The sequence below is a fragment of the Pristiophorus japonicus genome, chromosome 30, assembly GCF_044704955.1.
Source record: "Pristiophorus japonicus isolate sPriJap1 chromosome 30, sPriJap1.hap1, whole genome shotgun sequence".
NCBI lineage: Eukaryota > Metazoa > Chordata > Chondrichthyes > Pristiophoridae > Pristiophorus > Pristiophorus japonicus.
In genome coordinates, this window is record NC_092006.1 from 11,733,636 (window position 1) to 11,753,947 (window position 20,312).

Genomic DNA, 20,312 nt, shown 5'->3' on the forward strand with positions numbered 1-20,312 from the left:
AGGAGATTTCAGAGATAGGGAGGTGTGTGGGGGCTGGAGTAAGTTACAGAGATAGGGAGGGGTGTAGGGGCTGGAGGAATTTACAGAGATAGAGAGGGGTGTAGGGGTTGGAGGAATTTACAGAGATAGAGAGGGGTGTAGGGGCTGGAGGAAGTTACAGAGATAGGGAGGGGTGTAGGGGCTGGAGGAAGTTACAGAGATAGGGAGGGGTGTAGGGGCTGGAGGAGGTTACAGAGATAGGGAGGGGTGTAGGGGCTGGAGGAGATTACAGAGATAGGGAGGGATGTAGGGGCTGGAGGAGATTACAGAGATAGGGAGGCGGCGAGGGACATGCAGGGATTTGTAAACAAGGGTGAGAATTTTGAAATCGAGGCCTACTGAGAACGGACAGAACATTTCCCCTCCAAGTACAGATCTTAACGAAACAACTTGTTTCTTAGAGGCAGTTCAGAGAAGGTTCACTCGGTTGATTCATGAGATGAAGGTTGAGCAGGTTGGGCCTGTACTCATTGGAGTTTAGAAGAATGAGAGGTGATCGTATTGAAATGTGTAAGATTCTGAGGGGGCTGGACAGGGTGGATGCAGAGAGGATGTTTCCTCTCATGGGGGAATCTAGAACTAGGGGGCATAGTTTCAGAATAAGGAGTCGCCCATTTAAAACAGAGATGAGGAGGAATTTCTCCTCTCAGAGGGTGGGTGAATCTTTGGCATTCTCTGCCCCAGAGAGCTGTGGAGCCTGGGTCACTGAATGTATTTAAGGTGGAGTAAGACAGATTCTTGATTGATAAGCAGGGAGCGGGCAAGGAAGTGGAGTTGAGGCCACGATCAGATCAGATTAGATCAGCGCAGCAGGCTCGAGGGGCCGAATGGCCGACTCCTGCTCTTATTTCTTATGTCTTGAAGCAGGAAAGAGAGGTAGAGAGGTGGAGAGATTTAGGGAGGGAGTTCCAGAGCTTGGGGCCTAGGAAACAGAAGGCACAGCCACCAGTGGTGGAGCGATTATAATCAGGGATGCTCAAGAGGGCAGAATTAGAGGAGCGCAGACATCTCGGGCGTGGGGAGGTGGAGATTACAGAGATAGGGAGGGGTGAGACCATGGAGGGATTTGAAAACAAGGATGAGAATTTTGAAATCGAGGCGTCCTTGGGGATACTTGTGCATGAAGCACAAAAGGATAGTATGCAGGTACAGCAAGTGATCAGGAAGGCCAATGGAATCTTGGCCTTTATTGCAAAGGGGATAGAGTATAAAAGCAGGGAAGTTTTGCTACAGTTATACAGGGTATTGGTGAGGCCACACCTGGAGTACTGCGTGCAGTTTTGGTTTCCATATTTACGAAAGGATATACTTGCTTTGGAGGCAGTTTAGAGAAGGTTCACTCGGTTGATTCCGGAAATGAGGGGTTTGACTTCTGAGGAAAGGTTGAGGAGGATGGGTCTCTACTCACTGGAATTCAAAAGATTGAGAGGTGATCTTATCGAAACGTATAAGATTATGAGGGGGCTTGACAAGGTGGATGCAGAGAGAATGTTTCCACTGATGGGGGAGACTAGAACTAGGGGGCATAATCTTAGAATAAGGAGCCGCCCATTTAAAACTGAGATGAGGAGAAATGTATTTTCTCAGAGGGTTGCAAATCTGTGGAATTCACTGCCTCAGAGAGCTGTGGAAGCTGGGACATTGAATAAATTTAAGACAGAAATAGACAGTTTCTTAACCGATAAGGGAATAAGGGGTTATGGGGAGCGGGAAGGGAAGTGGAGCGGAGTCCATGATCAGATCAGCCATGATCGTATTAAATGGTGGAGCAGGCTCGAGGGGCCGTATGGCCTTCTCCTGCTCCTATTTCTTAAGTTCTTATGTTAACCGGAAGCCAATGAAGGTCAGCGAGCACAGAGTGTGATGGGTCAGCGGGACTCGGTGCAAGTTAGGACACGGGCTGTCGAGTTTTGGATACAGTGCCTGGGGCTTTACAGCCAATCAAGTACTTTTTTGAAGAGTGGTCACAGTTGTAACGTAGGAAACGCGGCAGCCAATTTGCGCACAGGAAGCTCCCACAAACAGAAATCTGAACATTGTAACAGTGACCACACTTCAAAAAGTACTTCATTGGTGTAAAGGGCTTTGGGACGTCCGGAGTTGTTAAAGGGGGCGAAGATTCTTTCAGAGTAATAGAGGGCTGCTTCTATTTCAACTTACAAGCGGCTGAATAGCAGCCTCCTCGACGCTGACCTTCATCACCGAGGCTGCAGCAAGCTCAATAACTACAGTGGCGACAAGCGCTTGGGTTGTTTGGAGATTCCTGGAGACCTATACTCATCATCATCATAGACAGTCCCTCAGAATCGAGGAAGACTTGCTTCCACCCTTAGCAGGTGACTGAACAGTCCAATACGAGAACCACAGTCTCTGTCACAGGTGGGACAGATAGTCGTTGAGGGAAAGGGAGGGTGGGACAGGTTTGCCGCTGCCTGTGCTTGGTTTCTGCATGCTCTTGGCGACGAGACTCGAGGTGCTCAGCGCCCTCCCGGATGCACTTCCTCCACTTAGGGCGGACTGGTCTTTGGCCAGGGACTCCCAGGTGTCGGTGGGGATGTTGCACTTTATCAGGGAGGCTTTGAGGATGTCCCTTGTAACATTTCCTCTGCCTACCTTTGGCTCGCTTGCCATGAAGGAGTTCCAAGTAGAGCGCTCGCTTTGGGAGTCTCGTGTCTGGCATGTGGACAATGTGGCCCGCCCAGCGGATCCTATACTGCCAACCTGCCCTGTTGCTGAGCAGAAGCCTCGAGCTGGTCATTACCCCACCCGCAAACACTGAGGGTCACTGTGCCAGCCAATGAGTTGCAGGCGGGGCGGGGCTTACGGCAGGACTCACAGGAAGAAGTGCATTTTACGGCAAAAGAGTCGGTTTACTCAGCAAACAGTCTGTTTAAACAGGGCACTACAGCTAACAGTCTACCGAGTCTATTTAAGAACATAAGAAATAGGGGCAGGAGTCGGCCATACGGCCCCTTGAGCCTGCTCCGTCATTTAATACGATCATGGCTGATCCGATCATGGACTCAGGTCCACTTCCCTGCCCGCTCCCCATAACCCCTTGTTTAAGAAACTGTCTATCTCTGTCTTAAATTTATTCAATGTCCCAGCTTCCACAGCTCTCTGAGGCAGCGAATTCCACAGATTTACAACCCTCTGAGAAAAGAAATTTCTCCTCATCTCAGTTTTAAATGAGCAGCCCCTTATTCTAAGATCATGCCCCCTAGTTCTAGTCTCCCCCATCAGTGGAAACATCCTCTCTGCATCCACCTTGTCAAACCCCCTCATTATCTTATAAGTTTCGATAAGATCACCTCTCATTCTTCTGAATTCCAATGAGTAGAGGCCAAAGCTTCTCAACCTGTCCTCGTAAGTCAACCCCCTCATCTCTGGAATCAACCGAGTGAACCTTCTCTGAACTGCCTCCAAAGCAAGTATATCCTTTCGCAAATATGGAAACCAAAACTGCACGCAGTATTAAACAAAGTCTCGATGAACTACAGCAGTTCAAAGTGTAGTTAAACAGAGGGGGGGGGGGAAAGTGCCCCCTTCTTTAAGGCCCGTTACCACGGAAACTGGTTTCCGATGCGCCCAGTGTTCCCACCCCGGCGCAACGACCCCGCGGGGAAAATTGCCCCGCGGGAGCTGGAAGCTGCCAGTGGCTGAGCGGTGTGGCTGCCCTTAAAGGCAAGGGCGCACCGCGCGGCAGCCATTTTGTTTGAATTTGTCGGCCCGACAATGGCCACCGCTGGTTCGCACGGGCCACCAACAGGCGGGCCCGGCACCCTGTCTTGGGGTGGTCCACGTTAGCCTCACAGTGCTCCTCCACTGTAAGTGAAGGGGCGGGGCTTTGCGACACGTCAGCGCGACACGGCACGGACGCTGACGGACTCTGCCCTGTTCCTCGCAAACCCGCCCCTACGCCACCTCAAACAGCGGTCCCAACATGCTGGAAGGTGGTGTCAGAGTTAAAGAGCCCAATTGTCCATCTCTTGCCTCTGACTCCCACCGGGCGGTAAACTTCCGGTTAATTCAACGTGCCCGCCCCAATTTCCTGCTGAGTGCAATTTCGGCCCAGAGTCTCTACGAACTACAGCAAACAGTCTACAGAATCTATTTAAACAAAGTCTCGACGAACCACAGCAAACAGTCTACAGAATCTATTTAAAGAGTCCCAAGATCATCGTCATCGGCAGTCCCTCGGAATCGAGGAAGACTTGTTTCCACTCTTAACATGAGTTCTTGTTGTGCAGTCCAATACGGGAACCACAATCCCCGTCACAAGTGGGACAAATAGTCGTTGAGGGAAACGGTGGGTGGGACTGGTTTGCCGCACACTCTTTCCGCTGCCTGCGCTTGATTTCTGCATGCTCTTGGCGACGAGACTCGAGGAGCTCAGCGCCCTCCTGGATGCACTTCCTCCACTCCCAGGTCTCCAAGAACTACAGCAAACAGTCTACAGAATCTATTTAAACAAAGTCTCGACGAACTATAGCAAACAGTCCACAGAATCTATTTAAACAGAGTCTCTGCAAACAAAATGCGACTGAAATTGCAGCAATGTCTCCTGATAAAAGCAGGGTAAATTTTTCCCAGAAAAATGCAATGAGGGGAGGGGAGTTATACAAATGAGCTGCATAAAATGACTCCCAGTCACTCACAGCAGTGCGGCCTCTCGGAGTAAGTGACGGGGTGATTACCCAACTATCTCTATTCCGGCCGGGATATAGTGGAGTCACTCTGTGCAGCCTTCAAGGAACACAGCACAGAAGGCCATTCGGCCCATCGGCAGCAGACACGATGGTCTGTGGACGTAGGCCATGGAATATTCCATTCATAAGGGGATGGAGAAAGTCATTCTGCTCAACATGTTAATCCCTGTTACTGGTACACAACACTGTGTATTGTGTTAGGGGGCAACACAGGGATTGACAACTGGAATTCCATCCACTGGTATAGCACTTGTTCCACTGAGGGTGTTTATACAGAGTAACAGATACCCCGGAGTGAGTTGCAGGCTGGAATCTAATCGAGGGGTTCGGGAGGAGCCTATACTCCAGTCCAAAACTCTCACTGCAGTACTGAGGGAGCGTCGCACTGTCAGAGGGGCAGTACTAAGGGAAAGTCACACTGTCATGGCGGCAGTACTGAGGGAGCACCGCACTGTCAGAGGGGCAGTACTGAGTGAGCACCGCACTGTCAGAGGGGCAGTACTGAGGGAGCGCCGCACTGTCATGGCGGCAGTACTGAGGGAGCACCGCACTGTCAGAGGGGCAGTACTGAGTGAGCACCGCACTGTCAGAGGGGCAGTACTGAGGGAGCGCCGCACTGTCGGAGGGGCGGAACTGAGGGAGCGCCGCACTGTCAGACAGGAAGCAGAGAGTTGGGATAAACGGGTCCTTTTCGGAATGGGAGGCAGTGACTAGTGGAGTGCCGCAGGGCTCAGTGCTGGAACCCCAGCTCTTTACAATATACATTAATGATTCAGATGAAGGAATTGAGTGTAATATCTTCAAGTTTGCAGATGACACTAAGCTGGGTGACAGTGTGAGCTGTGAAGAGGATGCTCAGAGGCTGCAGGGTGACTTGGACAGGTTAGGCGAGTGGGCAAATGCATGGCAGATGCAGTATAATGTGGATAAATGTGAGGTTATCCACTTTGGTGGCAAAAACACGAAGGCAGAATATTATCTGAATGGCGGCAGATTAGGACAAGGGGAGGTGCAATGAGACCTGGGTGTCATGGTTCATCAGTCATTGAAAGTTGGCATGCAGATACAGCAGGCGGTGAAGAAGGCAAATGGCATGTTGGCCTTCATAGCGAGGGGATTTGAGTATAGGGGCAGGGAGGTCTTACTACAGTTGTACAGGGCCTTGGTGAGGCCTCACCTGGAATATTGTGTTCAGTTTTGGTCTCCTAATCTGAGGAAGGACGTTCTTGCTATTGAGGGAGTGCAGCGAAGGTTCACCAGACTGATTCCAGGGATGGCTGGACTGACATATGAAGAGAGATTGGATCAACTGGGCCTTTATACACTGGAGTTGAGAAGGATGAGAAGGGATCTCATAGAAACGTATAAAATTCTGACGGGACAGGACAGGTTAGATGCGGGAAGAATGTTCCCGATGTTGGGGAAGTCCGGAACCAGGGGACACAGTCTTAGGATCAGGGGTAGGCCATTTAGGACTGAGATAAGGAGAAACTTCTTCACAGTTGTTAACCTGTGGAATTCCCTGCCGCAGAGAGTTGTTGATGCCAGTTCATTGGATATATTCAAGAGGGAGTTAGATATAGCCCTTACAGCTAAAGGGATCAAGGAGTATGGAGAGAAAGCAGGAAAGGGGTACTGAGGTGAAGGATCAGCCATGATCTTATTGAATGGTGGTGCAGGCTCAAAGGGCCGAATGGCCTACTCCTCCACCTATTTTCTATGTTTCTATGTTTCTATCGAGCGCCGCACTGCCGGAGGGGCGGTACTGAGGGAGCGCCGCACTGCCGGAGGGGCGGTACTGAGGGAGCACTGCACTGTCGGAGGGGCAGCACTGAGGGAGCCCCGCACTGTCGGAGGGGCAGCACTGAGGGAGCCCCGCACTGTCGGAGGGGTGGTACTGAGGGAGCATCGCACTGTCGGAGGGGCAGCACTGAGGGAACGCCGCACTGTCGGAGGGGCAGCACTGAGGGAGCGCCGCACTGTGGGAGGGGCAGTACTGAGGGAGCGCCGCACTGTCGGAGGGGCAGCACTGAGGGAGCACCGCACTGTGGGAGGGGCAGTACTGAGGGAGCGCCGCACTGTCGGGAGGGCAGTACTGAGGGAGCGTCGCACTGTTGGAGGGCAGTACTGAGGGAGCCCCGCACTGTTGGAGGGGCAGTATTGAGGTTGCACTTTTGGATGAGACATTAAACCGAGGCCCCGTTTGCCCCCTCGGGTGGATGTAAAAGATCCCGGGGCCACTATTGGAAGAAAAGCAGGGGAGTTCTCCCCGGTGTCCTGGGCCCAATATTTATCCCTCGATAAACATCACGAAAACAGATGTGATCTGGTCATTATCACATTGCTGTCTGTGGGAGCTTGCTGTGTGCGAATTGGCTGCCGCGTTTCCCACAATACAACAGTGAGCACACGTCAAAAAAAAGTACTTAATTGGCTGTCAAGGGGTTTGGGACATCCTGAGGGATGTGAAAGGTGCTATAGAAATGCAAATTCTTTCTTTCATTCATTCCAGCCTGAAAAAGAAACAGTCAAGAATTGCTTTCTGCTGCCTTACCTCAGAAAGACAGAATTCTGCAACTTGTGTTGGCTTTTCCTTCATCTGTGACATCAAAATGAATTAAAACATGTTTTTTGTTGCCATGTGTGCAAGAGAAGTCTGGCTGTGTTAATGGCTCCAAGGTGTCCAGTTCCAACTATGTCCCTCTTTTGTCCCGCCGTTGCCATGGTGACAGGCTCCGCCCACCTTGGGCTGGCGGTGGTGGTGGTGGTGGTGGTGGAAGGCTGGCCATTCCGCCTCGATCGACGCGGCCAACCAATCCGCACCGGCGCGCTGCTTGGGCGCGCGGTGCACCTCGGGAGATGTAGTCCGCCGCCTCCCCGCCCGGCCGTTTCCGGCAACGGCGGGGCGGGGGCCGTCCGAACTACAACTCCCGGCGGCCCCGCGCGGCTTGGTGGGAATGGCCGTTGGGCGTTTCGGCGGGACATTCAGAGGCGGCGGCGGCGGCGGCAGGAGCTCGAGTGAGAGATTGTGAGGAGAATTCCGTTTTAAAGAAACGAGAGAGGGAAAAAACTCATTCAATAAAATTCTGAGGAGGAGCGATGGCGAGCGAGGCGGACGCGGGCGGGAAACGCCAGTGCGGCTGTGAGTAGAAATGCAGATTTCCCTCATTTACTTTATTTCTGTCTGACACAAATTATTATTATTATGGATAATTTTAGTTATTGTTGTGGGGGAATCAGATAGCAGAAGCCGCCGTCAGTGCTACTTTCGGATGAACAACTTCAACTGCTGGTGGGTCCAAGAAGGGGTTGCCAACTCTCTCCCGGACTAGCCCGGGATAGAAAGAACCGACTTGCATTTACATAGCGCCTGTCACAGCCTCAGGACGTTCACCCAAAGCGCTCTGCAGCCACTGAAGTCGCTTCGGAAGTGTGGTCACTGTTGTCAGGATAAACCTTAAGACACAACACTGGGGGCAAAAACAAACCAAACCTTGGCATTATTTAAGAAACAAGTTATGCTTAAACATCATCATCATCATCACAGGCAGCCCCTCGGAATGGAGGAAGACTTGCTTCCAATCCCGAAGTGAGTCCTCAGGTGGCTGAACAGTCCAATACGAGAGCCACAGTCCCTGTCACAGGTGGGACAGACAGTGGTTGAGGGAAGGGGAGGGTGGGACTGGTTTGCCGCACGCTCCTTCCGCTGCCTGCGCTTGGTTTCTGCACGCTCTCGGCGACGAGACTCGAGGTGCTCAGCGCCCTCCCGGATGCACTTCCTCCACTTAGGGCGGACTGGTCTTTGGGCCCAGGGACTCCCAGGTGTCGGTGGGGATGTTGCACTTTATCAGGGAGGCTTTGAGGGTGGTCCCTTGTAACGTCTCCTCTGCCCACCTTTGGCTCGTTTGCCCGTGAAGGAGTTCCGAGTCGAGCGCTTGCTTTGGGAGTCTCGTGTCGGGGGCATGTGGACAATGTGGCCCCGCCCAGCGGAGCTGGTCGAGTGTGGTCAGTGCTTCGATGCTGGGGATGTTGGCCTGGTCGAGGACGCTAACGTTGGTGCGTCTGTCCTCCCAGGGGATTTGCAGGATCTTGTGGAGACATCGTTGGTGGTATTTCTTCAGCAACTTGAGGTGTCTACTGTACATGGTCCATGTATCTGAGCCATACAGGAGGGTGGGTATCACTACAGCCCTGTAGACCATGAGCTTGGTGGTAGGTTTGAGGGCCTGGGTTCAAACACTCTTTTCCTCAGGCGGTCAAAGGCAGCACTGGCGCACTGGAGGCTGTGTTGGATCTTGTCGTCGATATCTGCTCTTGTTGATAGGAGGCTCCCGAGGTTAGGGAAATGGTCCACGTTGTCCAGGGCTGCGCCGCGGATCTTGATGACTTTGGGGGGGGACAGTGCTGTGCGGCGAGGACAGCCTGGTGGAAGACCTTTGTCTTACCGATGTTTAGCGTAAGGCCCATGCTTTTGTATGCCTCAGTAAATACATCGACTATGTCCTGAAGTGCAGCCTCTGTATGTGCGCAGACGTTTCTCAAAGCACTCTGCAGCCAATTAAATTAAATTGTTTCTGAAATGTGGTCACCGGTAAGGAAAGCACATGGGATAAACATTAAGACACAGCACTGAAGACAAAAAAACAAACCTTGGCATTATTTAAGAAACAAGTACGCTTAAACATAAGGAACAGGAGTCGGCCATACGGCCCATCAAGCCATTTCATACGATCATGGCTGAGCCGATCATGGATTCGGATCCACTTCCCTGCCCGCTCCCCATAACCCCTTATTCCCTTATTGGTTAAAAAAACTGTGCACTTTTAAGTCATCCTCCACTCTGAGGGACCCGTCCGCCCAAGAAGAAGGGATGCTGTACTTGGAGCCAAGTGTAATCGTGGAATTGGACAGCACAGAAAGAGGCCGTTCGGCCCATCGAGTCTGTGCCGGCTCTTTGAAAGAGCAATCAAATCAGTCCCACTCCCCCCTCCCCCCCCCGCTCTTTCCCCACAGCCCTGCAATTTTTTTCCCCTTCACTTATTTATCCAATTTTAAAAGTTACAATTGAATCTACTTCCACCGCCCTTTCAGGCAGCGGTTCATCTCGCTGCCTCCCAGCTGTAACATTGTAATAAGCTTCGGAAGGAATTTATTATTTTTATTAATGTGTCCTGGTGTTTTTTTTTTCAAGTGCAGGGTCCCTCTGGATGAATGAATTGAGATGGGCCGAATGGCCACCCTCATCTTCTGATGTTGCCTTTTCTGACAGGTTTCAGGACTGCGGGCTTGGCTGACAGAACTTTCTCCTCTGTCGTGCTGTGCCTCAGTGGTCGCACCCTCCTTCCAGTCAGCAGGTAGTGGGTTCGATCCCCGCCAGAGTCTTGAGCCCATAATCGAGGCTGACACTACAGTGCAGTGCCGAGGGAGTGGCCACTGTCGGATGGGCGGTACTGAGGGAGTGGCGCACTGTCGGAGGGGCGGTACTGAGGGAGTGGCGCACTGTCGGAGGGGCAGTACTGAGGGAGCGCCGCACTGTCGGAGGGGCAGTACTGAGGGAGCGCCGCATTGTCAGAGGGGCAGTATTGAGGGAGCGCCATACTGAGGGAGCGCTGCACTGTCGGAGGAGCAGTACTCGGAGCGCTGCACTGTCGGAGGGGCAGTACTGAGGGAGCGCTGCACTGTCGGAGGGGCAGTATTGAGGGAGCGCCGCACTGTCGGAGGAGCAGTACTGAGGGAGCGCTGCACTGTCGGAGGGGCAGTATTGAGGGAGCGCCGCACTGTCGGAGGGGCAGTACTGAGGGAGCGCTGCACTGTCGGAGGAGCAGTACTCGGAGCGCCGCACTGTCGGAGGGGCAGTACTGAGGGAGCGCCGCACTGTCGGAGGGGCAGTACTGAGGGAGCGCCGCGCAGTCGGAGGGGCAGTACTGAGGGAGCGCCGCACTGTCGGAGGGGCAGTACTGAGGGAGCGCCGCACTGTCGGAGGGGCAGTACTGAGGGAGCGCCGCACTGTCGGAGCGGCAGTGCTCAGGGAGCGCCGCACTGTCGGAGCGGCAGTGCTCAGGGAGCGCCGCACTGTCGGAGGGACAGTACTGAGGGAGCGCCGCACTGTCGGAGGGACAGTACTGAGGGAGCGCCGCACTGTCGGAGGGACAGTACTGAGGGAGCGCCGCACTGTCGGAGGGACAGTACTGAGGGAGCGCCGCACTGTCGGAGGGACAGTACTGAGGGAGCGCCGCACTGTCGGAGGGACAGTACTGAGGGAGCGCCGCACTGTCGGAGGGGCAGTACTGAGGGAGCGTCGCACTGTCGGAGGGGCAGTACTGAGGGAGTGCTGCACTGTCGGAGGTGCCGTCTTTCAGATGAGACGTTAAGTGGAAGTAAAAGATCCCATGGCCACTATTTCGAAAAAGAGCAGGCGCGTTATCCCCTGTGTCCTCAATCAACATAACAAAACGACAGTTTATCTAGTCATTATCACATTGCTGTTTGTGGGAGCAAATTGGCTGCCACATTTCCTACATTACAACAGTGACCACACTTCAAAAGCTGTAAAGCGCTTTGAGACGGCTGGTGGTCGTGAAAGGCGCTATATAAATGTAAGTCCAAAACAAGGGGGCAGAACCTTAAAATTAGAGCCAGGCTGTTCACGGGTGATGTCAGGAAGCACTTCTTCACACACACGGTCGTGGAAATTTGGAACTCTTTTTTTCCCCCCCCCCCCCCCAAAAGCTTTGGATGCTGGGGGCCAATTGGAGCTTTCAAGACTCCGATGGATAGATTTTTGTTGGGTAAGGGTATTAAGGGATTCAGAACAAGGCGGGTAGATGGAGGTAAGATACAGTACAGACCAGCCATGATTTAATTAAATTGCAGAAGAGGCTTGAGGGGCTGAGTGGCCTCCTCCTTGTTCCTAAGTGTGCACAGATGTAAAATGTTTAATATACTATGCATAGGTTGCCTATTGCTGTCAGAACCTGAAGCAGAAGCAAATAAATTGCACATGATTTTGTATCTCGCGCCTCATAATCTGTGGAAAAATTCAACGTGCTAGATAGTTTATTTTGTTGAAGTACTGATTTAAAATTGAAATTAATTTCCAGACCTGTGTTTGCATTTTCCTCAGATTTGAAAAGTTGATTATTTCTTTCGTTTATAGTTCTTGCAATGTCTGTCGCTCTTTCACAAAGCTTCGCATTGTGATTAATGGGCAGTCCCACTCCACCCCCAGTGTGTAAACATTGGCTTTTGGCAAGCGTCAAATATCTGATTTTGTTTTAGGGATAGGGAAGTGTTTGAGGCCTCTGTGTTTGGTCAAGTTCAGTAACTTCAACTCTCGGCTGCTAATTCCAGTAAGGGATTGGGGAATCATTTCAAACAAGCCGTTTCTTTGTGCACCCCTTGCGTAAAGAGGAATTCATTGAAATGGCTAATTCATAATTTATCGTTTTGTGTTTCTTGTAAATTAGTGCATACCTGCCAAATCCCGTTCATTTGCAAAGAGTCTTCCTCGTTTTGTTTTTTTAAAAGTGCATCTGACAGACTATAAACCCCGCCACCCCTTTTTACGAGTCTTCACAACCTGCTGCTCCCTTCTAAAGTACTGAACTACACCACACTTCAGTCACGGCACACTTGGGTGGTCTCAGTATCCGTTCTCAGCAAGTATACGCTTTCAGACATTGAGAAGATGTTTCCACTTGTGGGGGAGACCAGAACTAGGGGCTATCAATATAAAACAGTCACTAATTAATAAATCCAGTAAGGAATTCAGGAGAAACTTCTTCCCCCAGAGAGTGGTGAGAATGTGGAACTTGCTACCATAGGAAGTGGTTGAGGCGAATAGTATCGCTGCATTTAAGGGGAAGTTAGATAAACACGTTGGGGAATAAGGAATAGAAGAAAGAAATACTTTTATTTCTAAAGCACCTTTCACAACCTCAGGACGTCCCAAATAATTTTACAGCCAATGAAGTACTTTTTGTAGACACCTTAAATCGCTGGAGAAATACTATAATGATCGTTGTATACTTATGAATGACTCCAAGAGGCAATGTGTTGTACTCAAACTGCAGTGACCTTAGTCCTTTACTCGTAACTCCAGAGTGAGGCAGTCGCATGGTGGCTCTCCTTTTATACAGCCCTTGCCACCAGGGCAGGTCTCCACCAGTTGCACCCTCTATTGGTGCCAGCATAGTATATACACAGTGTAAACCTTAGTGATAGTACATCAGGTAAACAAGTCTCCATCTTATGCAACTACACAGTGACTACACAGAGAATATATTTATAGTCTGCATATATAACATACCACTGATGATGTCTCCGCAAGATCCTGCAAATCCCCTGGGAGAATAGATGCACCAATGTCAGTGCTTTCGATCAAGCCAACATCCCTAGCATCGAAGCACTGACCACACTCGACCAGCTCCGTTGGGCGGGCCACATTGTCCGCATGTCCGACACGAGACTCCCAAAGCAAGCGCTCTACTCTTACATGGCAAGCGAGCCCCAGGTGGGCAGAGGAAACGTTTCAAGGATACCCTCAAAGCCTCCTTGATAAAGTGCAACATCCCCACCGACACCTGGGAATCCCTGGCCAAAGACCGCACTAAGTGAAGGAAGAGCATCCGGGAGGGCGCTGAGCACTTTGAGTCTCGTCGCCGAGAGCATGCAGAAAACAAGTGCAGGTAGCAGAAGGAGCTTGCGGCAAAACAGACTCCCCACCCACCCTTTCCCTCAACCAGTGTCTGTCCATCTGTGACTTTTTAAAAGAGGAGGGAGAGAGAAAACAGGGAATTATAGACCGGTTAGCCTGACAGTGGAGAAAATATTGGAATCACTTATTAAAGATGTAATAGCGGCGCATTTGGAAAGCAGTGATAGAATTGGTCGAAGTCAGCATGGATTTATGAAAGGGAAATCATGCTTGACAAATCTTCTAGAATATTTTGAGGATGTAACTAGTATAGTGGACAAGAGAGAACCAGTGGATGTGGTGTATTTGGACTTTCAAAAGGCTTTTGACAAGGTCCCACGCAAGAGATTAGTGTGCAAAATTAAAGCATATGGTATTGGGGGTAATGGATTGACGTGGATAGAGAACTGGTTGGCAGACAGGAAGCAAAGAGTAGGAATAAATGGGTCCTTTTCAGGCAGGCAGTGACTAGTGGGGTACCGCAAGGTTCAGTGCTGGGACCCCAGCTATTTGCAATATACATTAATGATTTAGATGAAACATAGAAACATAGAAAATAGGTGCAGGAACAGGCCATTCAGCCCTTCTAGCCTGCACCGCCATTCAATGAGTTCATGGCTGAACATGAAACTTTAGTACCCCCTTCCTGCTTTCTCGCCATACCCCTTGATCCCCCGAGTAGTAAGGACTTCATCTAACTCCCTTTTGAATATATTTAGTGAATTGGCCTCAACTACTTTCTGTGGTAGAGAATTCCACAGGTTCACCACTCTCTGGGTGAAGAAGTTTCTCCTCATCTCGGTCCTAAATGGCTTACCCCTTATCCTTAGACTGTGACCCCTGGTTCTGGACTTCCCCAACATTGGGAACATTCTTCCTGCATCTAACCTGTCTTAACCCGTCAGAATTTTAAACGTTTCTATGAGGTCCCCTCTCATTCTTCTGAACTCCAGTGAATACAAGCCCAGTTGATCCAGTCTTTCTTGATAGGTCAGTCCCACCATCCCGGGAATCAGTCTGGTGAATCTTTGCTGCACTCCCTCAATAGCAAGAATGTCCTTCCTCAAGTTAGGAGACCAAAACTGTACACAATACTCCAGGTGTGGCCTCACCAAGGCCCTGTACAACTGTAGCAACACCTCCCTGCCCCTGTACACAAATCCCCTCGCTATGAAGGCCAGCATGCCATTTGCTTTCTTAACCGCCTGCTGTACCTGCATGCCGACCTTCAATGACTGATGTACCATGACACCCAGGTCTCGTTATACTTCATCTGCCATTCATTTGCCCACTCACCTAACCTATCCAAGTCACTTTGCAGCATTGAATGTAATATCTCCAAGTTTGCAGATGACACTAAGCTGGGTGGCAGTGTGAGCTGTGAGGAGGATGCTAAGAGGCTACAAGGTGACTTGGACAGGTTAGGTGAGTGGGCAAATGCTTGGCAGGTGCAGTATAATGTAGATAAATGTGAGGTTATCCACTTTGGTGGCAAAAACTGGAAGGCAGAATATTATCTGACTGGTAACAGATTAGGAAAAGGGGAGGTGCAACGAGATCTGGGTGTCATGGTACATCAGTCATTGAAAGTTGGCATGCCGGTACAGCAGGCATTGAAGAAGGCAAATGGCATGTTGGCCTTCATAGCAAGAGGATTTGAGTATAGGAGCAGGGAGGGCTTACTGCAGTTGTACAGGGCCTTGGTGAGGCCACACCTGGAATATTGTGTATAGTTTTGGTCTCCGAATCTGAGGAAAGACATTCTTGCTATTGAGGGAAGGCAGCGAAGGTTCACCAGACTGATTCCCGGGATGGCAGGACTGACATATGAAGAAAGACTGGATTGACTAGGCTTATATTCACTGGAATTTAGAAGAATGAGAGGAGATCTCATAGAAACATATAAATTTCTGACGGGATTGGACAGGTTAGAGGCAGGAAGAATGTTCCCGATGTTGGGGAAGTCCAGAACCAGGGGTCACAGTCTACGGATAAGGGGTAAGCCATTTAGGACCGAGATGAGGAGAAACTTCTTCACTCAGAGAATTGTGAATCTGTGGAATTCTCTGCCACAGAAAGTTGTTGAGGCCAGGTCGTTGAATACATTCAAGAGGGAGTTAGATGTGGCCCTTACGGCTAAAGGGGTATGGAGAGAAAGCAGGAATGGGGTACTGAAGTTGGATGATCAGCCATGATATTGAATGGTGGTGCAGGCTCAAAGGGCCGAATGGCCTGCTCCTGCACCTATTTTCTATGTTTCTATGTGACAGAGACTGTAATTCCCATATTGGACTGTTCAGTCACCTGAGAACTCACTTTTAGAGTGGAAGCAAGTCTTCCTCGATTTTGAGGGACTGCCTATGATGATGATTATTTTGTAGACACTTGTAATGTGGGAAACGCAGCAGCCAATTTATAAACAGCATGCTCCCACACACAGCAATGTGATAATGACCAGATCATCTGTTTTTAGTGATGTTGATTGGGAGATAAATAGTGACCCCGGGACACGGGGGGGGGAAAACTCTCCTGCTCTTCTTCGAAATAGTGCATTGGGATCAATTGCGTCCACCCGAGAGGGCAGACGGGGCCTCGGTTTAATGCCTCACCCAAAAAACGGCACCTCCGACAGTGCGGCTCTCCCTCAGCACTGCACTGAAGTGCCAGCCTAGAATAGCCGGATATGCAGATAGGGTGAGATGAAGAGGGGCGGGAGGAGGCTCGAGTGGAGCATAAACACCGGCGCAGAACATTTGAGTAGAATGGCCTGTTTCTGTCCTGTACATTCTGTGGCAATAGTTTATGCTTAATTCAAGCAGAGAGATCATGTTGACAGTAGTCCATGCCTCTGGTAGCTTGTAGCAGGCCAGTTTGGAAAATTAAGCCCTACTCTTCCTTACATGTTCATCAGCTTAGAACAGTAAATGTTGGAAGGTGTTAAAAGGAATTTTGGATTAGTAGCTTTAAAAATCGCAAAGCCACAGTTGAAAGAATGGGGGTGGGATTGTAAGCATCAGTGGGAATAATTGCTCCATTGTGTTAGGGTTGCCACCTGTCTGGTTTTTAAACTGTTTTTTGAATGGCTGTCTGTTCTTTTGAAAAAGAAAGACTTGGATTTATGTAGCGCCTTTCACGACCACCGGAATTCTTGGAGCGCTTTACAGCCAATGAAGTACTTTTGAAATGTAGTCACCTGTTGTAATGTGGGAAATGCAGCAGCCAATTTGCGCACAGCAAGTGCCCACAAACAGCAATGTGATGATGATCAGATCATCTGTTTTTGTTATGTTGATTGAGGGATAAATATTGGCCCCAGGACACCGGGGAGAAGTCTTCCTCGCCCCCCCCCCCCACCTTCGAAATAGTGCCGTGAGATCTGGGCGCACTGTGACGAGTGCCTCACCTCCTGCCCCCTCAAATCCCCTGCAAGGTTCGAGTCAGGAGTGTCATGTATCCTACATGGTTACTGCTTATACTATTACAAGGTGTGCCACTAGGGGGCACCTCAGTGGGAGACTTGTCGGTTACCTGTGCAGGTGTGCCTGACCTAGTATAAAAGGCAGGCCACCAGGTGTGATCCTCACTCTGGAGTTATCAATAAAGGACTAAGGTCACTACAGTTCAAGTACAACACATTGCCTCCTGGAGTCATTATCAGAGCATCTAAAGACATAACGAGGAGCGTGATGGAATGCTCCCCACAGCGGCAGCACTCTCGAAGAAAAGGCTGTCGAGCCCTCGATTACAACCTCTTCCTTTACTGAGGTTAAATCAATGTGTTTGAATCAGCGAAATTTGTGACACGGACGGAGGCCATTCGGCCCATCGTGTCCGCGCCGGATGAAAAAGCCATCAGCCTAATCCTACTTTCTCGCTCTCGGTCCATAGCCCTGTGGGTTACGGCACTTCAAGCGCACATCCAGGCACTTTTTAAATGTGGTGAGGGTTTCTGCCTCTACCACCCTTTCAGGCAGAGTGAGTTCCACCCCAGACCCCCACCACCCTCTGGGTGAAAAAAGTTCTCAAATCCCCTCTAATCCTTCTAGCAATGACTTTAAATCTACATCCCCTGGTTATTGATCCCTCTGCTAAGGGAAATAGGTCCTTCCTATCATCATTTTATACACCTCAATCAAGTCTCCCCTCAGCCTCCTCTGTTCCAAAGAAAACAACCCCAGCCTTAATTCCAATCTTAATTAGACAGCACAGAGTAGAAGAGCATAGTTTAGGCCTTGAACAGTCTTTTGAAAGTGGCTAGAGAATCAGCTGCCTGGGCCCCAAGCTCTGGAACTCCCTCTGTAAACCTCTCCGCCTCTCTCTCCTCCTTCAAGACACTCCTTAAAACCTACTCCTTATCCAAGCTTTTGGTCATTTGCACTAATTTCTACTTTTGCGGCTCGGTGTCAGATATTTATCGCCTTGGGACGTTCAAAGAGCTATATACATGCAAGTTGTTGTTGTAGATGGGTAGCGTCGGTAGGCAATTCGGCCTTGGGGTGCATTACAAATAATGCTACCTACCACTCAACAGTCCAGCCTGCAGCCCAGCAAGGGCCACCGGATAATGATCAGGAATGGGGAACCCTGGTAGCCCTGGCTACCGAAAGCAATTGTCGTACCGTTGCTACAATCGGCGAATTCAGCATGAGCAGCAATCCAGACCTGGGGGGGGCCTTCTGGTTGATGGTGCCTTTGCCCCATAGCTGGGGGGCGGGGGCTGCTCCATTTCATTGACTGATTTACAACATTTTTGCTTAATGCAGTTGAGAAATAATCTGCTTTTGATTGCCGCGAGGGTCTGTGCCTCAAACTTGCTCTGTATAAATACTGTTGAACGCATCAGTATGAAATTCCATTTAAAATGAACTGATTGATGCCTGCACTGAAATAGCAGAGAATGGAATTTCATGTGAATGGAATTTCAACGTCTCTATCATCACTTTATGAAGTGTGGAAATCTTAGTCTAACTTCCAGTGTTTAGAATTACACAGAATATGCAGCACAGGAACAACTTGCATTTATACCTTTCACCTAGTAAAATGTTCCAAGGCCCTTCACAGGAGCTTTAGAAGATCAAACAATAAATTTGACACCAGATAAGAAGAAATTACGGCAGATGACAAAAAGCTTGTTCAAAGAGGTCGGTTTTAAGGAGCGTCTTGAAAGAGGAAAGAGAGGTGGAGAGGTTTAGGGAGGGAGTTCCAGAGCTCAGGGCTCAGGCAACAGAAGGCACGGCCACCGATGGTTGAGCAGTTATACTCGGGGATGCTCGAGGGCAGAATTAGAGGAGCGCAGACATCTCTGGGTGGGGTGGTTTGTGGGGCTGGAGGAGATTACAGCGATAGGGAGGGGTGTAGGAGCTGGAGGGATTTGTAAACAAGGATGAGAATTTTAAAAGTGAGGCATCGCTTTTAAAATTCTCATCCTTGTTTTCAAATCCACAGATGCCGGCAAGTTGTTTTGCACTTTGCTACACTTGGCTGTGCAACTGAGTGAAGGCTGAAGGCGGTGCCTTTAGGGAGAGAAGGCAAAGAACAAAATTTCCTTTTTAATAATTGTTGAAAGAATCGGAGAGTTTGCCAAATTAGGGGTTTCCTTCAGGATTATAAGAAGTGTAGGAATTCTTGGGTGACAGGAATTGGGCAAAACTCAATGTAGCCGCCCTTGTATGGAGTATAATCACCAGCACAGATTAGATGGGCCGAATGGCTCGACTCAGCTGCCCGTGTTCTAACTCGCACCAACTCCCGCTGCCCCGTGTCCTAACTCGCACTGAGTCCCGCTCACCCGTCGTCCCCTGTGCTTGCTGCCCCGTGTCCTAACTCGCACCAAGTCCCGCTCACCCATCACCCCTGTGCTCGCTGCCTCGTGTCCTAACTCGCACTGAATCCCGCTCACCCATCACCCCCTGTGCTCGCTGCCCTGTGTCCTAACTCGCACCGAGTTCTGCTCACCCATCATCCCCTGTGCTCGTTGACCCGTGTCCTAACTCGCACCGAGTCCCGCTCACCCATCACCCCCTGTGATCGCTGACCCACATTGGCTCCCGAGATGTCTGTGCTCCTCCAATTCTGCCCTCTTGAACCAATGGAGCGATTTTAGTCGCTCCACCATCGGTGGCCGTGCCTTCCGTTGCCTGGGCCCCAAGCTCTGGAACTTCTTCCCTAAACCCCTCGGTCTCTTTCCTCCTTTTTAAGACGCTCCTTAAAACCGACCTCTTTGACCAAGCAGTTGGTCATCTGCCGTGATGTCTCCTTATCTGGCTCGGTGTCAGATTTTGTCTGATAACGCTCCTGTGAAGCGCCTTGGGCTGTTTTGTTATGTTAAAGGGTTTGTATAAATTTGAGTTGTCGTTGCTTCTTTGTTTAGGGCGTATTGGGCTTGTTTGGTACGTCAAAACATCACCAAGACTGCAGGGACCGTCCCTTTCCTCACCAGGCTGGCGCCACACAACCTGGTATGTCACATAGAAACACAGAAAATAGGTGCAGGAGTAGGCCATTCGGCCCTTCTAGCCTGCACCGCCATTCAATGAGTTCATGGCTGAACATGCAACTTCAGTACCCCATTCCTGCTTTCTCGCCATACCCCTTGATCCCCCGAGTAGTAAGGACTTCATCTAACTCCTTTTTGAATATATTTAGTGAATTGGCCTCAACAACTTTCTGTGGTAGAGAATTCCACAGGTTCACCACTCTCTGGGTGAAGAAGTTTCTCCTCATCTCGGTCCTAAATGGCTTACCCCTTATCCTTAGACTGTGTCCCCTGGTTCTGGACTTCCCCAACATTGGGAACATTCTTCCTACATCTAACCTGTCTAACCCCATCAGAATTTTAAACGTTTCTATGAGGTCCCCTCTCATTCTTC

General features: G+C 50.2%; 2 protein-coding genes across 2 annotated transcripts in view; one reads left to right on the top strand and one right to left on the bottom strand.

Moving 5' to 3' along the window:
* The window catches only part of LOC139240264 (tetratricopeptide repeat protein 24), a 43,849-nt gene extending 36,405 nt beyond the window's left edge, over positions 1–7,444 (bottom strand). Inside the window, exon 1 of the mRNA XM_070868744.1 lies at positions 7,303–7,444. The gene's annotated coding sequence lies outside the window, so the exon portion shown is untranslated. The remainder of the gene's footprint in view (positions 1–7,302) is intronic.
* A 311-nt stretch (positions 7,445–7,755) lies between these two features.
* The window catches only part of iqgap3 (IQ motif containing GTPase activating protein 3), a 153,352-nt gene continuing 140,795 nt past the window's right edge, over positions 7,756–20,312 (top strand). The window contains exon 1 of the mRNA XM_070868690.1: positions 7,756–7,890. Coding sequence (XP_070724791.1) covers positions 7,848–7,890 — 43 coding nt within the window. The 5' untranslated portion in view covers positions 7,756–7,847. The remainder of the gene's footprint in view (positions 7,891–20,312) is intronic.